The sequence below is a fragment of the Arachis hypogaea genome, chromosome 15, assembly GCF_003086295.3.
Source record: "Arachis hypogaea cultivar Tifrunner chromosome 15, arahy.Tifrunner.gnm2.J5K5, whole genome shotgun sequence".
NCBI lineage: Eukaryota > Viridiplantae > Streptophyta > Magnoliopsida > Fabales > Fabaceae > Arachis > Arachis hypogaea.
In genome coordinates, this window is record NC_092050.1 from 121707752 (window position 1) to 121734246 (window position 26495).

A 26495-nucleotide genomic window follows, 5' to 3' on the forward strand; every position below is an offset into this window, starting at 1 on the left:
AATTAAAGCTATATCCATATCAATCTAGTTACTTTGTAGCATGAATTCTTTGTTTAAATGATTTAAGGATCAAAATATATAATCAACAACACACACAAGAATGTAGCATATTCACATTAAACAAAAAGAATGTAGCATATTCTTTGTTAATGTAACACCCTCACTATTAGAATGTCACGCTTCTGGCTGCACCACTCTGATACCATATTGTAACGACCCAACTTCTAGTACGTCATGATCATACTAAAAGTAAGGCATTAATAACCTGTTTTCCTTATTAACTATTTAATATTGAGCATTTAGTTCGATATCGGTTTCAATCTTTAAGAAAATGCCAGAAGATTTTGTTTTCAATTCATTAAAAATCATATATCAAAGATCACCACGTAATGATAATCACATAATTACTAATAATAATAAATCTTATACAAGTAAATCAAATTAAAACTCATATACAACACATATCCCTCTGTATAAAATAAAAATCTTAATCAACAAGCGAGGGAATTCTATGAAAGTAACTTAACTCATAAATAAAGTTAATAATCGCCCGCAGCTTCAAACTGAGTCTTCGAACCTGTGTCACTGAAAGGGTGGAGGATTTTGGGGTGAGAACAAACCACACGTTCTCAGTAGGGACGGGAATACCATCAAAGCAAAGAAATACTTGCAAATTGAATTAATTTCATTATAAAATAGTTTATCCTTGAAATAATCGTTTGGAAAGACTTTATGGAGGAAACATAATTTTAAAAAATCATAAAAAAGTTTTATTTAGTTTACAATTTAGTAAGGCAATTGGTTTAAAGAAATGTAAAGGACCAAGGACGTGCCTAGGGACTTCCTATTCAACTTACCTCGCTCATTCCTATCCAAACAATACATACATTAGAATACTCAGGCAACACTTAATCCACCTGCCTCAACCTTCATTACCACATACCAGAAATCACCTTCATCACGCCTCCACCAAAAATGGTCTCTCAGATAAACATACACGTACAAGACAAACAAAGAAATCACAGATAGGATTCAGGTACAGCAAGTAAAACAAGTAGCAGATAAACATGGTTAAGAAATTAGACAAACTAAAATAAATACACACTCAATCAAAACATACAAATTTATATGATGCATGCATGTCCTATGGCTGATGAGTCTCATCTGTCGGTTATATAGCCAACCCGACATGTTCTGGCAGTTAACCATTGGATAGTCCCTCTGTGCGCGCATCCCCAAGCTCAATAATATTCCATGGACCCTGTTTTAATCTCATTGAGTTAAACAAAAAATTTCCATATTCTCATATTGGAAGCTAAATTCCCTAAAACCAGCAACTTCACATTTACAACGATAAATTAAAAATAAACTAAACATAAATCAACATGTAAAGATAGAAAAAAAAGAATGCTAATAGAAAAATTATTTATGCACTGTAAGAACAGCTTCAAACCAGTGTCTAACGGAAAAAATAAAAAACAAATTCACTGAAAAAAACCATCAATGAAAAACCCACACTCTTGCAATGGACAAAATCATCAACAATATATCAAAAACAAGTTAATCACCCAAAATCAACAGAAAGAAGAATTAAGGAAGAGAAAGCAACGGATCAACAAGCAAATTCAACGAAGCACATCGCTAAAACCCCTAACCAGAGCAAAAAAAAAAACCAAACCTAACAGAATAGATCAGAATCAGCGATTAGGAAGTTACCTGCTTGAAGATAATGATTAGAAGGTTACCTGCTTGAAGATGACGAAGACAGTGCTAACATATCAAAAGATAAAAATGGCGCCAAGATCTCAACAACGAAGGCGACGACACCGAGACTGCAGAAGAAGACGGTGACGAGATCTCAAGAGACAGCCGAGACCGTAGAAGATGACGTCGATGGGACCTCAGGAGATAGCGGCGAGATGCAGAAGATGGCGGCGAAGAAGACAACAATGGAGCTCGGAGACGACAATGGTATCTGATTAGAGAAGATGAGAATGGAGTGGGTGAGTTAGGGTTTGTAAGGGTAATTCAGACAATATCTTTTTTTTAATTAGCGACCGATTTTGCGACTGATTAGTTTATAAAATCGGTCGCTAACTTAAAAATTATCAACCGATTTAGTGACCACAACTTTAGCGACCGAATTAGCAACCAACCAAGTTTCATTCTATTTACCTATCAATCGGTTGCAAAATCGATCGCTAATTAAAAAATAGCAATCAATTTTGTGACTCAGAATCCCAAGGATATTCCTTCCTTTGTTTTGGTTGCTAATTCGGTCGCTAAATTAAAAAATAGCTACCGATTTTAGCGACCGTTTTTATTCTAGTTGTATAAAACTAATCGGTCGCTAATTCGGTGGCTATTAGTGACTGATTCTGTTAGTCACTAAAATTAGTCGCTAACTTAACAATTAGCAACTGATTTAGCGACTAGTACTTTAGCAACCGAATTAGTGATGACCAAACAGTTGATCACCCTATTTCACTATCATTTGCATAATCGGTGGCTAAAATAAAAAAATAGCGACTGGTTTTGTGACCAACAGTTCCAAAGACATTACTTTCTGTTTTGGTTGCTAATTCGGTCGCTAAATGAAAAATTAGCGATCGATTTTAGTTACCAACTTTATTCTGGTTGTATTAAAATTTAAAACCTTATCAGTCGCAAATTGGGTTGCTATTAGTGACCGATTTTGTAGGTCGCTAAAATCGATTGCTGAATGTAATTTAGCGACCAATATTTTTTTGTCCTAAAAATTCTATATCGGTCGCTAAATCGGTTACTATTAGTAATTAGCTTTTTCAGTCACTAAAATTGATTGCTATTCTAATACTTTCTTGTAGTGGAATTGATCTCATAAAGCAAAAAATTACATCTCAAAAATTGGTATCGTTTTCCTTATTTTTTGGACGAATAAAATTTTATTTGTGAAAAAAGTCGTGTCCTTAATTGTATAATATTTTTGGCTGCGTTTGTTTGCAGAGATAGGACACTGAGACAGGGACACTAAAACACAAAATCGTGTTTGGCAGAGAAGACATAGACAGAAACAATGTGTTCAGAGACACTGAATTAGTGTATTTTGTGTCCATCCTAACAGGAAGGACACGGAGACACTAATAAGGGATACAACTTATTTTTTATTTTTTCTTTCATTATTCTTGTTAATTTTTTATAATTATATTTTTCATTGTTATATTTTTCATCTCAAATTTTTTGAATGAAAAAATGAGAATAAATTGAATTTTTATAATTTGTTCTAGTTTATCACCAAATAGAATACAAGAATACAAAATTTTATGTCTCTGTGTATTAGTGTCTTGTCCTGTCCTGTTCTCAATGTCTTGTCCTGTCCTGTTATTAGAAACAAACGCAGCCTTTAGGATGCTCTAGATCATGCTGATAAAGAAAGAGACCAAATGTCATCCGAGAACCAAAACTAATCCAAAAATTAGCATATGAGTTTGACCATTTTAATGTTGTGTTATGCGGCAGAAGTTGTGGTGATCCGCTTCCAATTAAATTAAATTATTAACTAATACTTAGCTACTACGTAAGGCTCAAACCAAGTCAGTGTCACAAAACATACAACACATGAACATTTTATCGTTACCTGCACCATAAGTATGGTTGATGTTGAAGTTAGATGAGGAATAATGAGCATTATGTCACCATAAAGTAACCGCCGAAACCCTCCCAATACATTTGATTTGGCTCATACATTCAATTATTGAATTATAAAATTGGGTATGTTCCACGCAATAGCCATTTGTTAACCTACGAACATGAACATATATATTCTTCCACCTTGGATATTAGTTCAGAAGAAATTTACATAGTCCTGCTTTCTCGGTCCCAAAACATTGTCCACCAACGATGTACGTTCTTTTTCACTAGCATGTGATTGGAATGAAAAAGAAACAAAAATAATTGATTATTAGATTTGTATGAGATGTATGAGAGGTAATAGTTAAAGGATGAGCTCAAGTGCAAAATAGAATTTAATTGCTATAAAAGTATTGTGTAATTGCATCGAAAACAATAAATTATTAGTTTTAAAGACTTTCATGTTATTAAATAATTGTGAAAAAATTAAATCCTTTTAAATTTGAAATTTATTAATTTATAAGTTACATAATTTCAAATCATATTAAATCGATTCAACTAAAACCAACTTAAACTTTAGCTATTCTTAAAAAAAATACAAATATAAAGAAAAAAAAAATGTTATTCCCAGTCACACTACGTGATTCCATTTTTTGATTAACCTACGATTCCTTCATCTATATATACATGAACCTCAAATCCATTTATTTGTAAGCCACAACTTACAAGTCAATTTCATCATACACACAAATCAAGTCCCAACCAATTCAGAATCTATTCAAAACTGCTTTGTCCAAAGCCCTGTATACTGATACAGTGATACATATCATGGAGATACAGTTACAGTTTGATGATGATACTTTCTACGCTGAGATTAGAAAGCAGATTCTGTTGTTGACATCTGAAGATAACGAAGACTTGGCGGAAACAAGACTTTTCGGTTCGGTTGGTGTTGCCAAGGGCGGTTCAACCAGATCAGTTTATTACAAGAGTGACTCGCAAAGACCAAGTAATTTTTGCTCATGGGAGACAGGAAGCACTGCTGGTTCACCCCCTGAGTGGGTAGTGAACCTGTGGAAGAGTCGGAAAGGGACCGGGGTCTTCATTCCCCAAGCTGTTGCGTACAGCAAAAACCCAAGACAAGGTACTGACTCATATGCCGTTTTGTAACAGTGTTTTGAAACCTGAGATGACATAAGTTTGAACTTGGTTTTATTCTGATTTGACCTCCGATCATGTTTTCAAATAAAATAAGTAAATTATAGACTTGAAATGAGTAAAAAATAGAACAGTGTTGTATTTCACTCCTATGTAATTTTTAGTTGGCACTAACTTTATCCGGTCTCTGATATCAAGAACTCACTAATTCAATTCTGAAGAAAATTCATATACAGAAATCAATTTTACATAAAGACAATTGCACTTGAATGTCCCTCTTCAATTCTAGCCTTAGTTACAGTTGAGGTTTTTTTGCTTCTTCCAGGAAGTATAATTAATGGAGATTGAACCCATTGCTCTTTCACGCTACATTGGTTCAATTCCATGCTATTTAGTTTCAAATCAAGGAACTTCTTATATTTCCAAACATGCTTTTTTTTTTTTTGTTCATGTAAACACGCTTTAAAATGTCAACGTTATGATCATTTTGGAATCAAACTAGTGGTGGTCCCATTGTGAAAACAGAGATTATTGATGGGGATACTAAAGTCTTATGTGTATATATCAGGGACAATGAATAGCAGAAGACGAGTTTATGGATCAGTGATGAATAAGGACAGAAGAATCTAGACTCTTTCGAGTTTCATGTTGAGGATTACAGCTTGCTAACAAATAAAAGATAATAGGGATATTTGTTTAATATTATTAAGGGAAATTATTTCACCTGACAAAAAAATTGTTGGTAAAATGGTGAAGATAGAGAAACTATGTCATTTGAACTATAGCTCATTGGAACGAACCTTTGTTTGTGGTATAATGACTTCTATAAATGTAATATTCCACAATGACTATCTATATCTATTTAAAGTACCAATAATATACAGAAATTCGCAATAGTTAAAAGCTAGTTCAAATCCAACATTGAGGCCATTATCATCTCTAAGTAAATTAGATCTGCGCCAACTAATAATAATAAACGTTTCTTCCCGGTACGTCTGATTATTAAGCACGTTCTAAACTTGAGAGTCGCTGCAACTCATCATTGAGTTCCTATTAGAATAGAAATGGAAAATTAGCAGGAGTGTATATCGTAACTTATCCTCAAAACTTTGACTCAAGCAGTTTACCCTCAAAATTCTAAAATGTGCAATGTAATATTTTAATAATGCAAAAAAAAAAAAGGGAATTTCGATTCAGTTTTTTTCCCGAAATTATCTTATGATGTATTTTTTTTATAATGCAATTAACCGTAATTAGAAGCATACAATGTTTAAAGGATAAATTGCACATACAGGGGAGTAAATAGCAATTTACCATTGGTCTGAAGCTAACATAGAAGGGTCCTATATATGAAGGAAGTTCTACATACATACATACATACATACATACATATATGTATATCAATAGATAGATATTGAATATCAGTCACTACTCTCTAGGGCGCGCTAACCATAATGAGTTGAGAGCTCTTAGTCTTGAAATGTAATCATTCATTACAAGGAGGGCTCGTGCAATTTGTCGTGTGGTCAAAATTCGTTGCAACTGCTGCAGCATTTCTTGCTTCAATACATCAGCCTAAGAAACATAGTATACTCAGAAATTTAGGATGTATATAAATATAAAGGTAATTTGGTGTGCTTGGTCGTAGTGAAAAAGAAAATTTAAGGGATTTGAAGGACTCATATTCATCGTTGAATTTTACTCAGCAAAATCTAAGAATCCTTGAACGTATTCTCGTTACTTATCCACTCAAATTATTACGCGCTCTTAAAAAAAGGCGCCACAGGTATTCTACTCCTAAGTTAAGAGTTTTGAGTTGGCGGACGTTCTTTTATTAATTACGATATGTGACTATATGCATACTTTCTCCAGGAGCAAGCAAATCACTTGTCCCAACAATATCTACCTGTTAAACTATAATTGTTGGGACACGAATGATTAGATATGACAATCCATATCCGAGACATCTAAAGACAGGAACAGGAACGAGAGCAAAATCTATCCGTGCAATAGGGATATGGATTAAAGTTTGTAAACTTCAAAACTATTTTGCTAGGGAATCAATTAAGGTCTAGTTAATTTGGAGTTAATTAGTTAAAAAATAAGTCTATTAGAAAAAAAAAATTATTATCTTAAATTTTTGAATTTTAAATTTAAAAATAAAAATGATTTTTTAATTAGTTGACTTTAAGTTGACTATATTTTAGTTAGTTCTTAGACTTTTTTTTTTTTGTAAAATTGATTTTGATAAAAAATAAGTTAGTATTAATGTGGTTTGTTTGATAATTTTTATATTAAAATGGTTTATAATAAACTAAATGTTATTTGGCAAAATTACTTTTAGATGAAAAACTATTGAAAAAGATAAATTTAAATAATTATTTTATATTATCTTATAATTTTATTTTAGATATTTAAATAAATTTTAATATTTTTTTACTAATTATTTCAGTACTTTTGAGTAATAAAATTAATAGAATCATAATACAAAATAAAAAAAATTCATATAAAAAAATAACAATAACAATAAAAAATTCATATAAACAAAACATAATAAAAATTATAAAAAAATAATAATATGCACGAGAGAATTAGAATGAACAATGAAAGACAGAATTGAACGTAAAAGTTAGAATTTTTAGTTTTAGGTAAACGTAGGTTAGAGGATAGAATTATTTTCGTATTTAGAGAAAAAAAAAACAAGCAAAAAGGTGAAGCTTTCAAAAAGATTAAACGTATCCTTGATACTCTAAACGCTAAACCAAACATACTCTATATCTCCTATTTTATAGAGATATATAATCAAATGATATATATTAAACTAAAATGGTAAAAGAAAATAGTTATTACACAACAAGACTCAAATATCGAACTTTTTATTTTTAATATTAAAGTGATAGAGGTGTTTTTTTAAAATGTGGATTGCTGGGGTGTTATACTCAAATGTTGAATCGTTTAACTAGAGAAGCAGAAATCGGATCGTCCGATTTATTAGAAGTACAAAAATTGAACCGTCCGATTTCTAGAGGTACACAAATCGGACCATCCGATTTGTAGAGGTACAGAAATCGGACCATCCGATTTTTGAGAGGTACAGAAATCGGACCGTCCGATTTGTGTTTAAAAAAATTAAAAATTTTGAAGTACAGAAATCGATTTGTATACTTTCCACAGTTTTAAAAAACACCAAAAATTACAATGTTAGTGTATATCACCACTTCTACTTCTATAACAAAAAAAATTAGCCTCAAATATCAACCAAATTTTTTCATAAAGAAATAGATATATTTAAAAATTGAAAAGCATTTCAATTAGAAATTATTAAATTTTAAAAATGTATTACATACTTAATTTAACACTTATTTCTCTTCAAAAATACCAAAAATTAAAAAATCCTATCTTCAAAAGCAAAATGTGACTTCTATTACTAGTTAAGGGTGTTCATATTCAAATCGATCCAAATTAAGCTGCTCATCTAATCCAATTTAAACTGAAAACTGACTAAAATTGCACTAATTTAAATTTGTTTCGATTCTATTTTTTGTAAACTCATGGATCGGATCGAATTTTGGATCTACTTTTCAAAACCGATCCAATCTAATCCAAACCGTATAATATTATTATTTTATTATTATATTTACAATTTTATTTATAATATGTTCCATCTGTTATACATTTTTATATTATTCATGCATTATTATTATTATTTAATAAATATTTTATGTTCAAAATATAATTTATTTATTTATTTTAATTAATCTATAATTTTATTTCTATCGTTATGTTATAGTTAAATTTTTAAGACATTATTAAAAATTGTTATGTCATTGTTTGTTATTTAAAATTTGATGTTAAGACTTATTATATATATTTAATTTTTTTAATTTACAAAACCGCAAATCCAATCCAATTCAAACTATACTGCAAATAAAATTAGTGTTCAAATCGAATGTTACTCAAAATCGATCTAAACTGCACCCTAATAGTGGTTAGTATTTTTAGCACACTATTAAATGAAGCGTGGTAGATCAAATTAGGTCAAATACTATGCGGAAAAATGTTATGCAAGTATATTACTGTGAAATGTGAATGAATATAAAGTAAACTAGAAGTAATTTTGGTAATTTGAACGGGCCTAATTAGTTGATTTATGCCAGACAATACACTGCACAATCTAAAATCCTTCCTTCCATTTAGTTCCCAATATATTATGAGTTAAAAAGGAAACAGTACTACATCTGCTCACTGATAAATTATAACTGTGACTCTTCAAATGTTTAACAGTTATTAGTGGATGGACGTAGTGTTCTGTGTTTATACTTAAATTTAGTTCTCATTGTCAATATATTGAATCTTACCTGATGAAGGAAACTCTCCAGATTGGCAATCTTACCCATTGCAATAGCCATTTGGCTCATATAATCGGCAACATTTCCGGCACCGGTGGGTCCTAGGGCGGCCGAGGAAAGTGTGTCCGAAAGAGATTGTTGCAACGCCTCCATACCTTGATTCAAAGCATCCTCTGCCTGATGAGAAGACTGCTGAAGATTACAAATCCCCAACAACTGCTGTTCTGTTAAGGGCTCGAGGTGGTTCTTAACTATCTGCATCTCGAAACACGCAAAGAAAGCATCAATGGAATATTCTAGACACCCAAATTGCTCTTCAAAAAATGTTAGATCGGCCACTTTAGTCTCCAATAAATTTTTATAAGACTAATTAGTCCTCTTTAAACAGAAGTAATTTTCCAAAATATTATAGTGAATAAAAATTTGTTGGAGACAAAAATGTCCAATTTAAAATATCTTGAAGATCAATCTAAATGTTTATTCTTCAATTTATTTGCAAACGAAATACAAATACATTGTTGTAAACCAATTTACCTTGAGAAGTTCAGACGACCGGAATCCGCCGAGCCACATCAGCCACCTTTCGGCAGGTGTCTTCCACATCCCATAGAGCATGTGAAAGACATCAGCCTTTGCTCCTATGCTCTTTAACCGAAATAATTCGTCATAATGTGCCATGACACCATCAACAAGAAGATGCAGTTCATTATCTCCCATTTGAGAATTTAAGGCTGATCTAAGGTCATTTAGCAAATGTTGATGCTCATCAACCCACCGGCCATACTCCATATCAAATGCTAAGGCCCCTAAATTTCAAATAAAATAAAAATCATTAGTCACGAATTCCCTACTATAAATTACATCACTTAGTAATAAAGTATGAAATTCATCAGACAAATGTTCGGTGAAAAAAGTTACAGATTAGAAGCAACTTTTAACACTATTTTAAGATCGTTTTCATGAGCACATTTGAATAGTAGAAGTACATGTACGATCATTTATGTATGATATTGAGATCATCACTATAACAAAGATGATTTGTACTATGAGATTCTTAAAATTAAATGATTAATCATAACACACAAATTACAATCTATGTCCCATGGCGATATAGCTTATGTGCTCAACTCTGAAATAATCAATAATAGTAAGCTAAGTTCACGTGAATTTATATGTTGCAAATGCATTAGTGTCTGCGTTTTTATTTTCAGTGTTCATTGAATTTAGAATTTTGTGAAAAGTGAAAACAAATACTAAAAGTAATAAAATTATATTTTCTGTTTTTATCTTTTATTTTTTTTCATAAAATTATAAAAATAAAAAAACTCAACATGAAAATACAAACCAGTATCATCATATTTTGTTTACTGACTTTTGGAGTTAAGCACAAATACGAAAAATGAAAAAAGTGAGGGTACAAAAATGTACTTTACACTAATTCTTTTTAGGATATAGTTGCGGAAGTTATCAAAAGGAGTTATACGTGGAAAATTTATATTAAAAACTAAATATTTAAATATTTCAAAGTATTTATTATAAAAAAATTATAAAAACTAGAAATATTTTTCTAAAATAAGTAATCTTAATGAATGCCCTAATAGAAATTTTCATTTTTAACGCTTTTATATACTAGTAATTAGTTTATTTATAGTTGATAGTTGATGATTAATGATTGTACTAGTGCTAGTAAGTAGTAACCTTGCCCCCACTTAATTACCATTTCCAAGAGATGAATGAGTATGATCCCCGTTAGTTGCAATAAATATACCCTGCATTGAAAATTGAGAGAGAGAAATCCATGAATATGACAAAATCAAATTGTAGACAGAACTGATCTACTGGAAAATCTTTTAACTTGGCAGACCTGCTGACGTGCTCGCTGAAGCTCTTGCTCCAATTGTAAGAGTTTGGCTCGGCTGTTCTCCAGCTGCTGTACATATGCCTATTCCCCAGAAAGTATTAACATATTTCAATATCACAAAACTACAAGAATAAACTAGTATTTTTGTAATAAAAAGAAACAGAGACATTTTATGGAATAAATATAAAAAAATTTATAACAAACACAAAATTCTGAAGAAAAATACAAAAATGCTTTAATGAAAATATAAAAATTCTACATAAATAACACCTAGCATGAAGAAAAGAAGAAGAAAATTCGTGTTGAGACTTGAGAAGCGAAAAAAGCAGAAAAAAAAGGAACAAGAAAAAGAGAAGGAAAGAAGTTACCTTTTTTCTTAACCGACTTTTCCTTGCTGCCTCTCGATTTTGAGCAAGCCTCCGCATAGTCTAAGAAATAGAAGCATAAAAGCATGTGCAGTGAATGGTACACAAATCAATAAGTAGCTAAGGAGTGGAAACCAACCTTCTGGTCAACAGCTTTGATCTTTGTCTCATCCTTCGAGTCCACAACCGTGGGTGCCCCATGCTGAACTCTATTGCACTAAAACAAGGTTCATAAAACAGTCTCGTCTCAGATCATACAAAGCATACAAGTCTATATCGCTGAACCAAAAGTAATTATTACTCAGCATGTGTTGTCACTTGTTTACTCACTTGATTTCTGTCATCGATATCAATATCTGTGGAAGTATCATCAGTCTGTTGGCTGTTGTCAGCCATGCCTGAATCAGCCCAATTCTCAACATGACCATTTCCTAAAGGCATGTTTGGCATAGCCATCCCTTTTTGCTGGTACATGTTTATCCCTGTATCCAGGCACCCACCCCCACTTGAACCACCAACCTCTGCACTCCCAAGGTTCTACAACCAAAACCAAAAATCAGAGGATGTAGACGACCGTAGATTTTTTTTTATTTATTTCTCACGGTATCTCCATTTCCGGCGAGACAAGGACTAATTTGCCATGTATATAAGTTAGTCAATAGATTACTGCACGGACAAAGTCGGATTTGAACCTAAGCAAGTAGCCAATCATACAACCCAAGTTGGTTGAAGACAATAGAAAAATTAGAATAAATAAAATGAACCAACCGTCGTGGTCAACGTCCCATACTGCAAGTTAGTGCCAGCAACAGAAACAGCTACATTGTTGGACTTCATGTTAAACATTGAGCCTGCGATGAGCTCAAAATTAAACTAAAATGATCTTAACAGCTATCCCACCAGTTGCGATGTTCACAAAAAGGAAAAACAATAATAAATAAATAAAATGATCATCAGAGAGCGAGAGAGTGTTTCACTTGAGCTTAAATCAACAGCATCTTCATGATGAAACACAGGTGCAGAATGTTGAATCTCGCCAAGATCAGAGAAACGCGTTGGGTTCCGGTTGGTGTTATTGTCTCCCCTGTTTCAAACAAGATAACAACAAAAACATATTCTGCTTCAAAAAACAATTTTCGACACCAGGGAAAAAAAAGAAGAGATTAACTTCGCTACACGTGAGCCTCACTCTCAGAAGGGGAAAACATGGACAAAAGATGACAAAGAAAGAAAGAAAGAAAGAAAGACAAAGAAGAGGTACGTAATAATACCGAAGCAAGAAGGGAGAATGACAATACAGTTGGGAGCTTGTTTGAGCTGTCTTGAAGCTTTGCATTTTTATCCTTTTTTTTTTTTTTCTAAACTCGCAATCACAAAAGATTTTGTTTCTCTCCCTAGGAAAGCTTCATCGTCATGGGGTTTTTGTTTTTCGTTTTTTTTTTTTTTAGTCTTTCGCTTTCGGTTATTAAGATTTAAGAAGCTGATTATATAGAAACGCCGGGTGAGAACTGAGAACTCAGGAGTGAAGGAAATGAAAATCTTTATTTTGTTAAGAATTAAGTATTGGATAGCGTATTGATATTCTTTCTTTCTGTTTATTGTTACTGTACTATTTTATATTATATTTTGTACTTCTTTTATGAGATTTTATTTTGTACTTGATACATAGGCTTTTTTTTATTTAAAAAAAATACTTATTACGATTTTAATTAAATAAAAAAATTTACGAATTTAAGTATTACATTATCATTTCACAGTTAATGAGCGCAAAATAGATTTTACTTCAACGGTTTTGTCTGTGAAGATGAAGCAAATTCTCTTTTCATTCTCACTCATACTATCGTTTTTTCATATCTTCGCATTCCTTGGTAGCAATGTTAAAGCAATTTTTTAAAATAAAGCTTTTGCAAACAGTAAATACCCAACATACCAGCCATGACAACTGGGACAATTGATTTCATCACAAGTTGGAGTCTCATCACCCCATCGATGCAACCCCAACCATCAATTTTCAAAGTGCCATAAGCCACATCATACAATTGAGGCTCATTTTGTTTCGATATGCATATTGTGTGTGTCGTGGCTTATTATGGAAATTTGTAGTATTAGATCTGAATGTGGTGCCTTTTTTTTTTTAAATGTAAGCAAAAGAAATCGAACCATCCGATTTCTTTATTAGTGAAAGTAGGTATATAAATCAGACAATTTGATTTGTGTGGGAGAGAAAATTTGAATTTAAATGTAGGTAATCAATCTATTTAATTTAAATGTGGTTTAATTTTTTTTATTTTGGAAGAGAGTAAATCGAATCGTCCAATTTACTTATTAGAAATTATTTTTTCAATGTGTCAATAGAAGTCGGACCAACCGATTTGTTTAATATATATATGCAACCCGTACCCGAGTTGGTAGATCTTTCCTCAGTCCCTCCAGAACTATCTGTTTAGTTTGTGCTTGGCTTTTTGTTTGTACTTGAAAAATTACAGTGAAGTTCATGTTTATGTGAGGAAAAAAATGGATGGTAGAGTCATATTAAAAGTATATTATTTTGGTCAGATTTTATTACAAACATATGAATGAGTGAAATTTGTTTGTAAAAATTCATTAGATATTGCTATTCCATTCACAATCTCATTTGAAGAACTAAAAGGTGTGATTTGTGAGAAAATAGATTTTGAAATGTCAAGGAGAATATCATGTATTTTATACAAGTATCCTATACTGGTATTTGGTGGATTTGTTCAATTTTAAACTAAATATGTAACTGATGAAGCGAGCATGTAAGAGATATTTTCAATGTATATTGAAAGTCGCTCTTAGATGTCATTCATTGAGTTGTATATTAAGTTTGAACAATTTGAAGCTGACCGAAATATTGAACGGAAAGATTACAACAGTGACAGTGAAGAAGAATTTAAAAGCAATTACGAGGTCGTTGGTCCAGATGGAGACGAAGATAAAGTTGATGGCATTATAGAGGCAAATGTGACAGAAGTAACAAATGCACTAGCAGACCAATATCCGTTTGAGGAGCCATCTTTTATGCGTGCTTTGGATTTGGAGGCCATGCATGCTCCGGAGTTTTCTGAATATATGAATGCAGGTACGTAACTACCTATATTTATACGAGGAATTAGAATTTTGTTATAATTTATATTGTCGATCGATTTATTAGTTACGCAACATGTGAAAATATAATTAATTAGCATTTATTTATGTCTTAATTTAGTTAAATTTAAGATAATAATCTTATTTATTTATTTATTTATTTGGTTAAATATTAATTAGTATTTATTTATGTGTTTATGTTTTTATTTGGTTAAAATTGAGATAATTACTTGATGTGAATTTTATTTATATTAATATTGATATAGTGGGTATGATTTTTTATATGAATATTTATTTATATTAGTGTTAATATTAATATTAATATTAATATAGTGAATGTTGATTTTTGATATGAATATTTATTATATTAATATTAATTACTTGATGTGAGTTTTTTTTATGGGAATATTTATTATATTTATTTATTTAGTTAAATATAATTAGAATTTATTTACATACGCTTGATGTTTTTATATTAATATTAATATGGTTAAGTACGATTTTGGTCCCTAAAGTAGGGGTTGAAAATTTTTTTCGTCCTCAATCTTTTTTTACTTACAAAATTGTCCCTAAAGTTTAACTTAGTTTTAAAATCGTCTTTCGGACCAAAATACTATTTTCCTTCTTCCCTAAAATCAACCAGAAGCAGAGGCAGAAGCTGAAGCTAAAACAAAAATAGAAGCAGAAGCAGAAAATAGAAGCAAAATCAACAATAATGAAACAACAACAACCAGAAGTAGAAGAACAACAACAACAATGGATAATGGAATCAAAGCAACAACAAAAGTAGAACCAGAAGCAGAAGCAGAAGTAGAAGCAACAACAATAAAACAACAACAACAACCAAAATCAGAAAAAGAACAACAACAATGGATAATGGAATCAGAACAATAACAACAACAACCGGCAAGGAGGATGAGAGGAGCATTGATGACTGTCCAACCTCATGGATCTGCTGGCGTGACCTCACTCCAGCGGCAGCGACGGGACATGGTCCGATGGCGACCGATGATGGCGGTTTGCGATGAAGATCACGGCAGGATGTTGCGAGCTGGATGTGGTCTCCCTCAGCGCCTCCGTTCCTCTCTTCTCTTCCTCTCCACTTCTCTTTCTCTCTCTCTGTGCTCTCTCCTCTCTTGCCGTTAGTGTGATTGTGTGCTGAGGAAGAAAAAAACAGCGAGATCTGGCGGTGAAATCTAGCTGCGAGGACTGAACGATGAGGAGCAACGGCGGCGGATTCCCTTCCCTTTCCCTTCCCTACCTTCCCTTCCCCCTCTTCTTCCCTAGAAACCCCCCCAAAGCGTGATTCCCTTCCCCAGTTCCCCCTTCCCCGTTTTCTTTTTTTTTTCTTTTTTTTATATTTTTTTAGTTAGGGGTAATTTGGTAATAAAAATAAAAATTTTAGTAAAAAATACGATTTTAAAACTAAGTAAAACCTTAGAGACGATTTTATAAGCAAAAAATATTGAGGACAAAAAAAATTTTCAACCCCTACATTAAAAACCAAAATTGTACTTAACCCATATTAATATCTTGATGGGAATATTTTTTATGGGAATATTTATGTATAAATTTAAACATAAGTTCATAATGATTTATTTATGATTTATAATTTATAGGTAGATTTTACTTTTAATTTCACTTATTAAATATTTATTTACTAAATATTTATTGCATGGTGTCGTTGTAGTAGAAATTCTTATTATGACAGACGGTGAATTTGCTGTGGAAATAGAATTTAGTTTCAGGGAAGCTGTCTTTATGATGATGAAAGATTATACCATCTGCAGAGGTATAGACTACCGGGTGTATGAGTTGGAACTGTTGACATTTTATGCCAAGTGTACACAGTATGACTTAGGTTATGATTGGCTGATCAGAGTTAGCATGATCCGCAGAAAGTACTGTTGGGTTATAGGGAGATATAATGGTAGTCACACTTGTACCAGAGCCACCCTTTCTCAAGATCATGCGAAGCTGGATTTGAACACAATTGCATAAGTAATAAAGCCGTTGGTAGAGGCTAACCCCTCTATAAAGGTGAAATCAGTTATTGCGAAAGTGCAGTCAAAGTTCAATTACACCATCAGTTATCTCAAATCATGGTCGGCTAAGCAAAAGTCAGTGGAAAAAATATTCGGAGGTTGGAAAGCATATTGCCCATATGGTTTGAGGCCATGTGTCATAAGGAGCCATCAACAGTCGTCCATTTTGAAACTATGCCTGCATATCAAGGCGATGACTTGGTAACTGATATCCGGGTATTACATCGAGTCTTTTGGAGTTATTACCCTTGTATTAGAGCATTCAGATATTGTAAGCCAGTTGTCCAGGTGGACGAGACTCACTTATATGAAAACTATAAGGGTTGTTTATTCGTTACAGTTTCACAGGATGCTAACAACAATATCGTCCCAATTGCATTTGCTATTGTGGATGGAGAGACTTCTAATACGTGACATTTTTTTTCTTAATAACTTACGACAACATGTGGTGACTCGGGAGGTGTGGGACTGATCTCTGACCGACGCGAATCCATCAGTGCAGCTATTGCCCGTAGTAACGGAGCTTGGTCGCCTCCTAGAGCTTTTCACATGTTTTGCATCAGGCATATAGTGTCCATTTTTTTTTGAGAAAGTTCAAGACACCGTACCTGCAAAAGCTTGTGGTCAATATAGGTAACTTTGAGTATGTCGAAGTTTGTTATTAATAGAGTTACCTTTATATAGTTTCTCATTTATAGTGTTTCTCTTTGTTTTTTTTTAATTGTGCAGGATATTCGAGGACTGTTCGTGAATACATGCGTTACCAATATTTACAAGAACAATACGAGGCTTACACTAACTGGTTACACCTTCCCTGCGAACAGTATGAATTGGCATATGATAGTGGTTACCGATGGGGTCACATGACCATGAACCTAGTGGAATGCATCAATTCAGTTTTGAACGGTGCACGCAATCTCTTTGTCACTGCACTTGTCAAAGCAATATTCTACAGGCTTAACGAGTTATTCGCCTAAAAAAGAGCTGAGGCGGAGGCTCGCATTACTGTTAGACATATTTTTTTTCTAAGATTGTGACCTCAAAATTTCATGCAAATCAACGTGCATCTAGAAACATCCATGTTAATTACTTCGATAGATAGAATGAGGTCTTTGAAGTGCGTGAGATGCCTAATGAATTGGAGTATGCCGTCAACCTCTGTCGACGACAATGTAACTGTAGCGAGTTTCAGGTGGACTGGATTCCATGTCGACGTGCATTTGCATATTGTGCGAATCAACAGCTAGATTGACAAGTGTATGTTCATGATATTTATAAGATGGACCAAGTTCGAAGGGTTTACTGAGCTAGATTTAGGCCACTGGGGAATTCCACTACATGACCTGCTTACCACGGACCTTGATTTGTATCAAATCCGTTTCTCAGACGAGTTACCAAAGGTCGACCAAGGATGACGCGTTTCTTGAACGAGATGGACACGCGGATGTTACGTGGTCCTAGACAATATAGGCAATGTGGGGCCGAGGGCCATAGCCATAGTAGATTCCGTCAGTCCGGTGGTGCAAGTGCCGGCAATAATGCTCAGTAGAATTTTATATTTTATTCGAGTTTTATATTTTATCCAAGTACTCCATGACATTTGAATGATTTCTATTATATCAAATTACTCTATGACATTTGCGACTTTATATTTTATCCAAATACTCTATGATTTTTGAAACTTTAAATTTTATCCAAGTACTCTATGACATGCACAGTAATAATACATAGAAAAGTTAACTACACAACAACTACTTTTTTATTGCCCATTTTATCTGTCACCAAATTTTTTCACTTCTTGGTGGCCCTTTTGAACGCGGACGGGGTGAATTGATTAGCGCTACGACGTGGCAGATCAACTTTAAGATTGTAGCCTTTGTCTATATCATTTGGGGTTGGTTCCTCTCCTATATATATCAACTAAATTACTTGAATATAAATAGTAACATTGCATCTACCAACCAGAACATCCAAATATAAATACAATATAATCAAAAAACAAAAAACTAAACATGTACTAAGCCCTGGATCATCACCACGATCGTAGTCATTATGGGATTCTTGATCCTGATCCTGATCCTCATCGTCATCCTCACCATCATCCTCACCATCTGATTGCTCTACTAGATAGTCATCAGTCTCGTGCTCAATGGCTTTAGTATTTTCTTCAATTATACCCATTGAAACACGTCGTGGATTTTGGCTATTAGGAATCCCTCGACCACCATCACTCCTACTAGAGTCTCCAGATACTCTCCCTCCAGAAATACCCAAGGAAGTGCGTCATGAATGCCTCGCGTTTAAGGAATACATACCCGACATCATATCAGACTGATGGCTAGATTGTAATTGGTTTGGATCTGCAGCCATGAACCCAAGTAACTGACTAAATAAAGTTCTATCTCCTGTGCCAAACTGTGGAGTACTCCAATACTGCTAATGTAATGGGTACGACGGGATAAACTGTGTTTGAGGTACATATGTGGTCAAGGACTGTGGTTGTTGTTGTGGCTGTGGTAGTGGCGGTGGAAGTGGCGATGACTGTAGCTCATGCTCTTGATTGCCATCATCACTAACGGGATCACCCTCTTCATTCTCTTGCACCACAAGATCTGACAAGTTCAAGTGGTTTCCATATTTTGTACGGTACCAATACATGTAAATCTCTAAGGGATGTTGTAGATGCACGAAAAGCTCAGTAAGAATGTGACTATACCTGTTCGTCCACTGCATCAACCAAAATAAATGAGTCGTGGCTGTGGACTGATGCGTGAATATATTTCTTATCTTTTCTTAGTGAATTTACATGTGAAATTATTGAATTAAATCAAGATTTAGGTGTTTTAAGCCACCATGAATGCTACTTTGAGTTATTTTGTAATTTGATTTATTACAGATGGTATTCGGGAGAGTTTGACAGAGTTCGTATAGAAGAAAAGGAAGAAAGTAGATGATGTTGTCAACCCTGACCTCCTCGCACTCCAATGAGCATAACTTGAACTACAAAGGTCCAATTGACGCAATTCCAGCGGCATTGGAAATCCAACTTTCAGAGCTTTCCAACAAAATATAATAGTTTATTCTTTTTTCTGTAATCACGGCGCCAAACTTCACCCAACCCAAGTTTGGCGTCAGGACTCATAATACGCCACATTTGATGCGGCCTTGGTGGCGCCAAACTTGGAATTTCCCAAGTTGGAATTTCCCAAGTTTGGCGCTAGACTCCTGCCCTAGAAGACCTCTGCATAATCTCCGTTTGATTTAATTAGGTTTAGAATTTAATTTTTAAATTAAGAAAATATATTTTAAGTTTTAGAAAAATATATTTTAGATATAGAAGTTATGTAAAAATATATTTTACATTAATTCCAGAGTTTCATACTTTTTTTCTGCTAGGGTTTACTTTCTCTATGAGCAACTAAACCTCCCCTGTTAAGGTTAGGAGCTCTGTTTATTCTATGGATTGATACTATTGCTATTCTATTTTGATTAATGTATTGATTCCAATTTTAAGAATTTGTTTTCGTTCTTCATCTTAGAGATTTAGGTATATCAGAAGAACAACCCTTATTCTATTTGAGTTCTTGTTAAATCTTGGAAAAGTAATTTACTTGAACAATAGCTTGAAAATAATTCCTCCTAAATCACTAATTATCTGGAATTAACGGGATACGTGACATATAATCCTCTTATATCTGGGTAATTAGGGTTTTCGTGGTTAATAAACTAGAATTGGACTTAAACCTTTAACTGAAAGTAAGTGACTAAGGAATTGGCAGTTAACTAGGTTAGAGGAGACTAAATTACTAAGGAATTAGGGTTTAGTCAAATACAATTTGCCATAAATTGGATCTTGCATGATTAAAATAGTTGGTAAGAAATAAAAAATTCGGAAAATAAACATCTCTAAAACCTTAACTGTTTTCTCTCATAACTTTCAGACCAAGTTTACTGTTTGCCTTCAATTCTCTAAATTTATTGTTTAATACAATTAAACTCTCAAAATACTATTTTCTGTTTGTATGACTAAATGAATCAGTCAACCATTATTGCTTGGTCCATCAATCCTCATGGGATTTACCCTCACTCACCTGAGGTATTAATTGGTACGACCCGGTGCACATGCCGGTTAGTTTGTGGACTTTGAATTCCACACCATGGACCAGTCAAGATTCTTGGGACCAATCAAGACTTCCCCATGTGCCTTTTCTAGACTCCATTCCTGATGAGGAACTCCCTGGACGAGACTAAACTGTAGCCTAAACCTATCAGTTGCATGCCACTCAATGCATTCGAATGATATCAATGGCACCGTAGTGCTCCACACATCTGAGTGCATATAGATGTCTGCATGGATTACATTTGTCTCAATGCAATCAATACCGTAGGTCTTCCACACAAACTACACACAAATAATAATAAGACTCAACCCGAAACAAATACTTATTTAATGAAAACATACATAGCATTCCTGAAGATCATCAAATAACTTCCTAAAGTGAGCAAGACTAAGAAATCTATAGCGTTAGTCTGCACACTCCCAGTTACGCCACCTAACATGATTTATTTTGTTAACACAATTTCATTCTAAATATGAAAATACGATGTGGGTCGATAATATTACCTGTTTGCAAGCAGAAAAATGCAGGGATCCCCATGAATCGGCACAAGAAATGGTAGACGAATCCAATCCCAACCTAGCAGTAGTGTTAGTGGACCATCGATTTTCTTGCAATCAAAATTAGATGTCCTACATAGAACTTTGTACAGGTGTGCTAGGCATGCCGTTCCCTAACTATACTGTCCGATACTGCCAAAATTGTGAAGCAAAGGCAGAAACTTCTAGTGCACAGCTGCCCCAGACTTGTTTCTAAACAAGATCATACCAAATAACAATATAATGTGGCACTTCACGTACCTCTGAATGTTGTTTTTGTCAATCAATTGTAAACGATCTTTTATATTCCGAAGAAATGTCAATTTTATGAAGCTTCCTCTATAGTCTGACTTTCTCGGTGCAATCACAAATTGGTGCAAATACTCGGCCTCTAAGGCTTCATGACTACTCATAGTCACTCTTGTCACTGAAAGACTATTTGTCGGAAGACCAAGAATAACAGCCACATCTTCCAGTGTCACAGCATACTCACCAATTGGAAGGTAAAACGTGTGTGTTGTCTAGGTGCCACTTCTCTATTAGAGCATTTACTATTGCTGATTGACATTGAACTATTTCAATCTAAAAAAACGTAATAAAAATCAGTAAATGTAAATGCTCTTCCGCATTCGGATTGTACGGATCCAAAGGCAATAGGTGATTACATATCAACATCCATAAACTCTACAAAAATATAGCCAAATATTACATCAAACAATTTCTAAAAATTATAATTAATTGTATCTCTAATAATATTAATATTCTATTCTATTATATTCACCCACATACATATACATACATACATCAACAATACAATACATATTCATAATACCACAAGCATAAATATTTGTCGGATAATTTATTAGTTAAATAATTAATAGTTACTAATTTACTACTAAAAATTAATAATTTTCTAATATAGTAACTAATTTACTAAAATAATACTAAATTTAGTATTAATTAGTTAATTTAATAACTAGCATGTACGCATAAATACAAGTAACCTACAAATTATCTAACTAATATTATTAAAAAATTTGAAAATTTAACTATAGAAAATACATTAATTAAATATCTAACAATAATCATTAATTATTAAAATTAAAAAATAAATTAAATTTACTAAATCTATTTTACTAAACTCCAATAATAATAATTTAACTTCTAAATTTAATTAATAAAACTAAAAATTATTTCTAATAGTTTTTAATTTTCAAAAATTATGATATTATTATTCATATTAAATATTTTAGGAAATTGTTTATTAAATTTTTATTAAATTATTTCTTACATAATTATTTATTTATTCATAATTAATTTACCCAGTAATAATTTCTATTTCACTAATAATAAATAATAACTTACTAATAACAATAACTAATTATTTAACCCAAAACCGTATGACTAACCTATTTTAACTAACAATATTAAAAATTTTAAAAACTCAACTACAATATATTTATGTTAATTAAATATCTAACAATAAATAAATAATTATTAACGGAGCAAAATATCATATTTATTAAAATCTACTTTACAAAAATTATACAATAATAACGTAACTCTAATAATAATTAATAAAACTAAGATATAATTTTAATAATTATTACAAAATATTCTAAAACATATATTTTCTTAATAATCTACCGTATTAGTCTACTTCTAAGATTATGATTGATTAAAATATTTACTAACTAAATTTAAATATATATTTCTAACTATTATATTAACTATCATTAACAATCTTAATTTCTAACATTATTTATAATATTTTTGTTAAATAAAAAAATTTAAAATACAAACTTACATAATGAGAATGGTAGAGATAATTGATAATATGAAATTCAAGACGATCTACATCTTTAATTTTTTGTTTCTTTGGCATTGTAATTCTTTTTTTTACTGAAGCTTGGAAAATGATTTATATTGGTGAAGAAGAGAGAAAATGGTGGCTGGAGGTTGAAGAAAGGGACTTTAGAGAGAGAGAGAGAGGGGGTTTTAGGAGTGTTGTTCTTCGCATAAGGGGGAGCATCACCGTGCTAGGCTATCACGCATGCGCAATACGTGGCTGGTGTAACACAAATCGGACGGTCCGATTTGTGTACCTTAAATCAGACTGTCCGATTAGTTTGATCCTGACACCACAGCTGCATAAAGTATCCTAACCCTCCATATCTGCATCCTACACCATTCTCACTTCCATATCTAAATTAAAAAGTGTACAATTGAACTTAAATTAAACTATTGAATTATACCATGTATCAAAATCACAACTTGAGTAGATTTTCTTGACTTTTGGCCAGATGAGGTAAAGGCACAAAATTAGAGACCATTTGTAACCACAGCCATATCGACAACTAAGCCGTCAATATTCAATTTTACTGATGGCAAAATCGTCGATTATAGAGCACTAGCAAATAGGATATTGTAAATTTTTGCCTAATATTATCAACAACCTTGAGCCATCGGTAATAATAAATTAATAACAATGACAGCTTGGCCATCAAAAAATTAAGACGCGGTAAAAACTAATTATAATAATTTTACGAGTAATTAAACCGTCGATAAAATAAGACGTTGCAAAAATTATTAAAAAATTAATTTAATAGTATTGACAATTTAGCCATCAACAATAATAAATAAATATTTTTATTTTTAATGAAAATAATATTTATAAATAGAAAGCCGTCAGTAGAATTGTTTTCTTCTTTCAAAATACCAAATTCATCACAAAAGAATTCAGAATATTGGTTTTCAAATTGTTTTCTATGACCACATCTAATTGAAACAAGGGTAAAGTATATTTTTTATCCCTGATGTTTACTAAAAATTTTAAAAATATCTCTAAGTTTTGATTTGTTTCAATTTTTTTGCCTTAGGTTTTCGATTTGCATCAATCTTATCCTTACTGCTAATTTTTTTATAACCAATATTTTTTCTTTCCAAAATACCCCTCCCTTATACCCATCATCATCATCACACTCCTTTCTCTCTCTCTCTCTCTCTCTCTCTCTCTCTCTCACACACACACACACACACACACACACACATTTTACTGCAACCCATTGTATAACACCTTACCACACAAAGCTTTACGCCTAGGTCGTAAATTAAAGGTGATGAGGCGCTACGACCTCTAAAAACAAAATTATATAACAAGGATAATATAGCTAGGAGCCTTGAAAAGAAAGGGGTACATATCACTTTAGTTGGATGAAATTGAAGAGCTCGACGAGAAGAACACGTGGCCACAAATGGCTCATCAATCAGAGCTTCGGACTAAAAGTTATGGAAGATTGAAATTTGGAGTGAATAGTATCATTAGGTTTTTGTGTTCCTCCACTCAATATGCAGTGTGTTTTACTTAATTAAGAATTTTGTCCCCAAAATTCAACCATCTGAGAATAAGTTCAGATAACCCTTCCTCATCTCCAATACGAGCTCCCATGTATGTTCCTCGTATCCGGTTCGATTTCAAAGAACCTTTATTAACGAGACTTTTCTTACTCAGAGTTTCTTGAAACTGACATTATCAATTTTGACCGGAGTCACTTGAAACGTAAAATCTTCTTTTAATTAGACTGCTTTAGGTTTCAAGACGTGAGTTGCATCAGAAGTGTACTTCCGAAGCTATGGAATGCGGAATACGTCGTGCAGGTTCGGAAGATACGGTAGTAAAACTATTTGATTCGTTACCGGCCACCAAATCTGTTTCATCACTTCAAACGACCCAATGTACCTCCGGTTTAACTCCTTAGTTTGTTATTGTCCATTTGATTCCAGTTCGTTGAAGTAACCTTCAAGAATGCATAACTTCCTTCTTCAAACTCTCTAGGTGTTCTCCTCTTTTATCCGCATAACCTTCTCTGTCAGCTTTGCTCAATTAGAATCTTAGCTTGAATTTGCTTGATCTGTTCTCTGTGTCTCGGCTATCAATTCAGGACTTAAGACGCTCTATTCTCCAGGTTCATATCAATATAGAGGTGATCCATGCACCGTGCAACCTTACTATCTTTCTGATGTATAGTCTTGCCAATTTCTTCAATGAATAGTTCGTTTCGATAAACAGAAGGTAAGTGGACTTGGTTACTCAATACACGATTACCTAATAGTATCAAATTCTATCGCAGACTCCGACAAATCCATTACGAAATTTATAGCCGTACCTTACCACTTTCATTGTAGAACCTCCAAAGATTGCAGCATTTCGAATAGCTTTTGGTGCTCAATCTTCACCTTCTCATGCGCCACACACTCAATCACATGCGTCACCACGTCGTCCTTCATTTCTGGCCACTCAAAATATCTTCTTTAATTCATGGTACATCTTAGTAATTTCAGGGTAAATTTGAAAATCCGTTCTCGAGAGTTCCAGACAGTAGTTTTAGTCTCAACTTCCGACTTTGGAACAAAATCCTCTCTTTATTCCTCCTCTGTCTCCCTTGGTTTCTTCTTGATTCAACATGCTTTAATATCCTTGATAGCTCCTTATCCTCTTACTGCGTTCTTCAAATATCAGCCTTACAACTCTTTAAAGCTTGCAATTGCTTCAGTCTGATACTTCCAGCTACTTCCTCAACACCCATCTTAAGGATACAACCTTACTTAATGGTTCCTTCTCCCTAATGGTCCTCCAAATAATACTCAAAGTCTTCTTGCTAAGGGCATTCGTCACCCCATCACGATGTTGGATTCACTCGCATCTTAAGCCCTTCGATAATGCATCATAGTAATTCCGAATAGTTCATTAGGTTTGGGTATCACGAATACTAGCATTGAGGCTAATCTTTCTCTCAAGGTTCAAAAGCCCGCTCCACATTCAGGCATCCATACAAGTGGTGCATCCTAGCGCGTCAACTTAATCACAGGCAATAAGGTCGGCAAGAATTAAGGCTCCAAACTCCTCTGAATGTCGCATACTTACACGCTTCATCTCCCGTGCTCAGAAGTTTTTCTCAAGGGGACTAATGTGTTGATGGTTATACCTAGGATGTATGAGATGCTAACTAAGCTCGAGTTGATTTTCGAAAAGGTATTAAGCTCAAAGGCGATTAAACAACACAAATGGTGTTCGCTAGAAAGCAGAAGGATATCATGTATAGTGATCAAATCAAGTCTTAGAAAATAACGAAATGCACAAGGAGAAGAATTAAGGTGCATATCAAAAATAAGAATTCCAATCAAAACCTTGATAGAGAGAAAACAAAGTACATCGAATCAAGTAAATCTCAGCTGATGTCAAAGGAACGCAAGTTTGCGAAGGAGAGCAACTCTACTCACAGCAAGTTTCCAAGATTCAAGGATTATGAGATTATACCAATACAGGTTCAGGATCATCCTGGA

General features: G+C 33.2%; 2 protein-coding genes across 3 annotated transcripts; one reads left to right on the forward strand and one right to left on the reverse strand.

The window, feature by feature from the left end:
- The first annotated feature begins 4155 nt into the window (after positions 1-4155).
- On the forward strand, positions 4156-5674 carry LOC112747122 (uncharacterized). Its single transcript, XM_025795142.3, has 2 exons — positions 4156-4753; positions 5336-5674. The coding sequence occupies exons 1-2, from the start codon at positions 4438-4440 to the stop codon at positions 5395-5397; spliced, it is 378 nt and encodes a 125-aa protein (XP_025650927.1). The 5' UTR covers positions 4156-4437; the 3' UTR covers positions 5398-5674.
- LOC112750549 (transcription factor TGA2.2) lies at positions 5661-12806 on the reverse strand. 2 transcript variants are annotated; one of them, XM_072216711.1, is made up of 12 exons: positions 12614-12806; positions 12320-12426; positions 12111-12193; positions 11673-11879; positions 11482-11559; positions 11346-11405; positions 10981-11058; positions 10834-10885; positions 9651-9922; positions 9126-9371; positions 6218-6342; positions 5661-5817 (listed from the first exon to the last, which is right to left on the reverse strand). In XM_072216711.1, the coding sequence occupies exons 1-12, from the start codon at positions 12676-12678 to the stop codon at positions 5781-5783; spliced, it is 1410 nt and encodes a 469-aa protein (XP_072072812.1). In that variant the 5' UTR covers positions 12679-12806; the 3' UTR covers positions 5661-5780. The 2 variants fall into 2 exon arrangements, with proteins under 2 accessions (XP_072072812.1, XP_025655118.1); XM_025799333.3 differs by lacking the exon at positions 5661-5817 and having other exon boundaries at positions 5954-6342.
- Positions 12807-26495: the final 13689 nt, after the last annotated feature.

Excerpts from the sequence above, each read along its gene's own strand:
- LOC112747122 (XM_025795142.3), top strand. The coding sequence starts at position 4,438 with ATGGAGATACAGTTACAGTTTGATGATGATACTTTCTACGCTGAGATT. Across the intron at positions 4,754-5,335 it reads CAGCAAAAACCCAAGACAAG|GGACAATGAATAGCAGAAGA; the intron begins GTACTGACTCAT and ends TGTATATATCAG.
- LOC112750549 (XM_072216711.1), bottom strand. The coding sequence starts at position 12,678 with ATGCAAAGCTTCAAGACAGCTCAAACAAGCTCCCAACTGTATTGTCAT. Across the intron at positions 11,560-11,672 it reads ATATCGATGACAGAAATCAA|TGCAATAGAGTTCAGCATGG; the intron begins GTGAGTAAACAA and ends ACCTTGTTTTAG. Across the intron at positions 6,343-9,125 it reads TGGAGAGTTTCCTTCATCAG|GCTGATGTATTGAAGCAAGA; the intron begins GTAAGATTCAAT and ends TATGTTTCTTAG.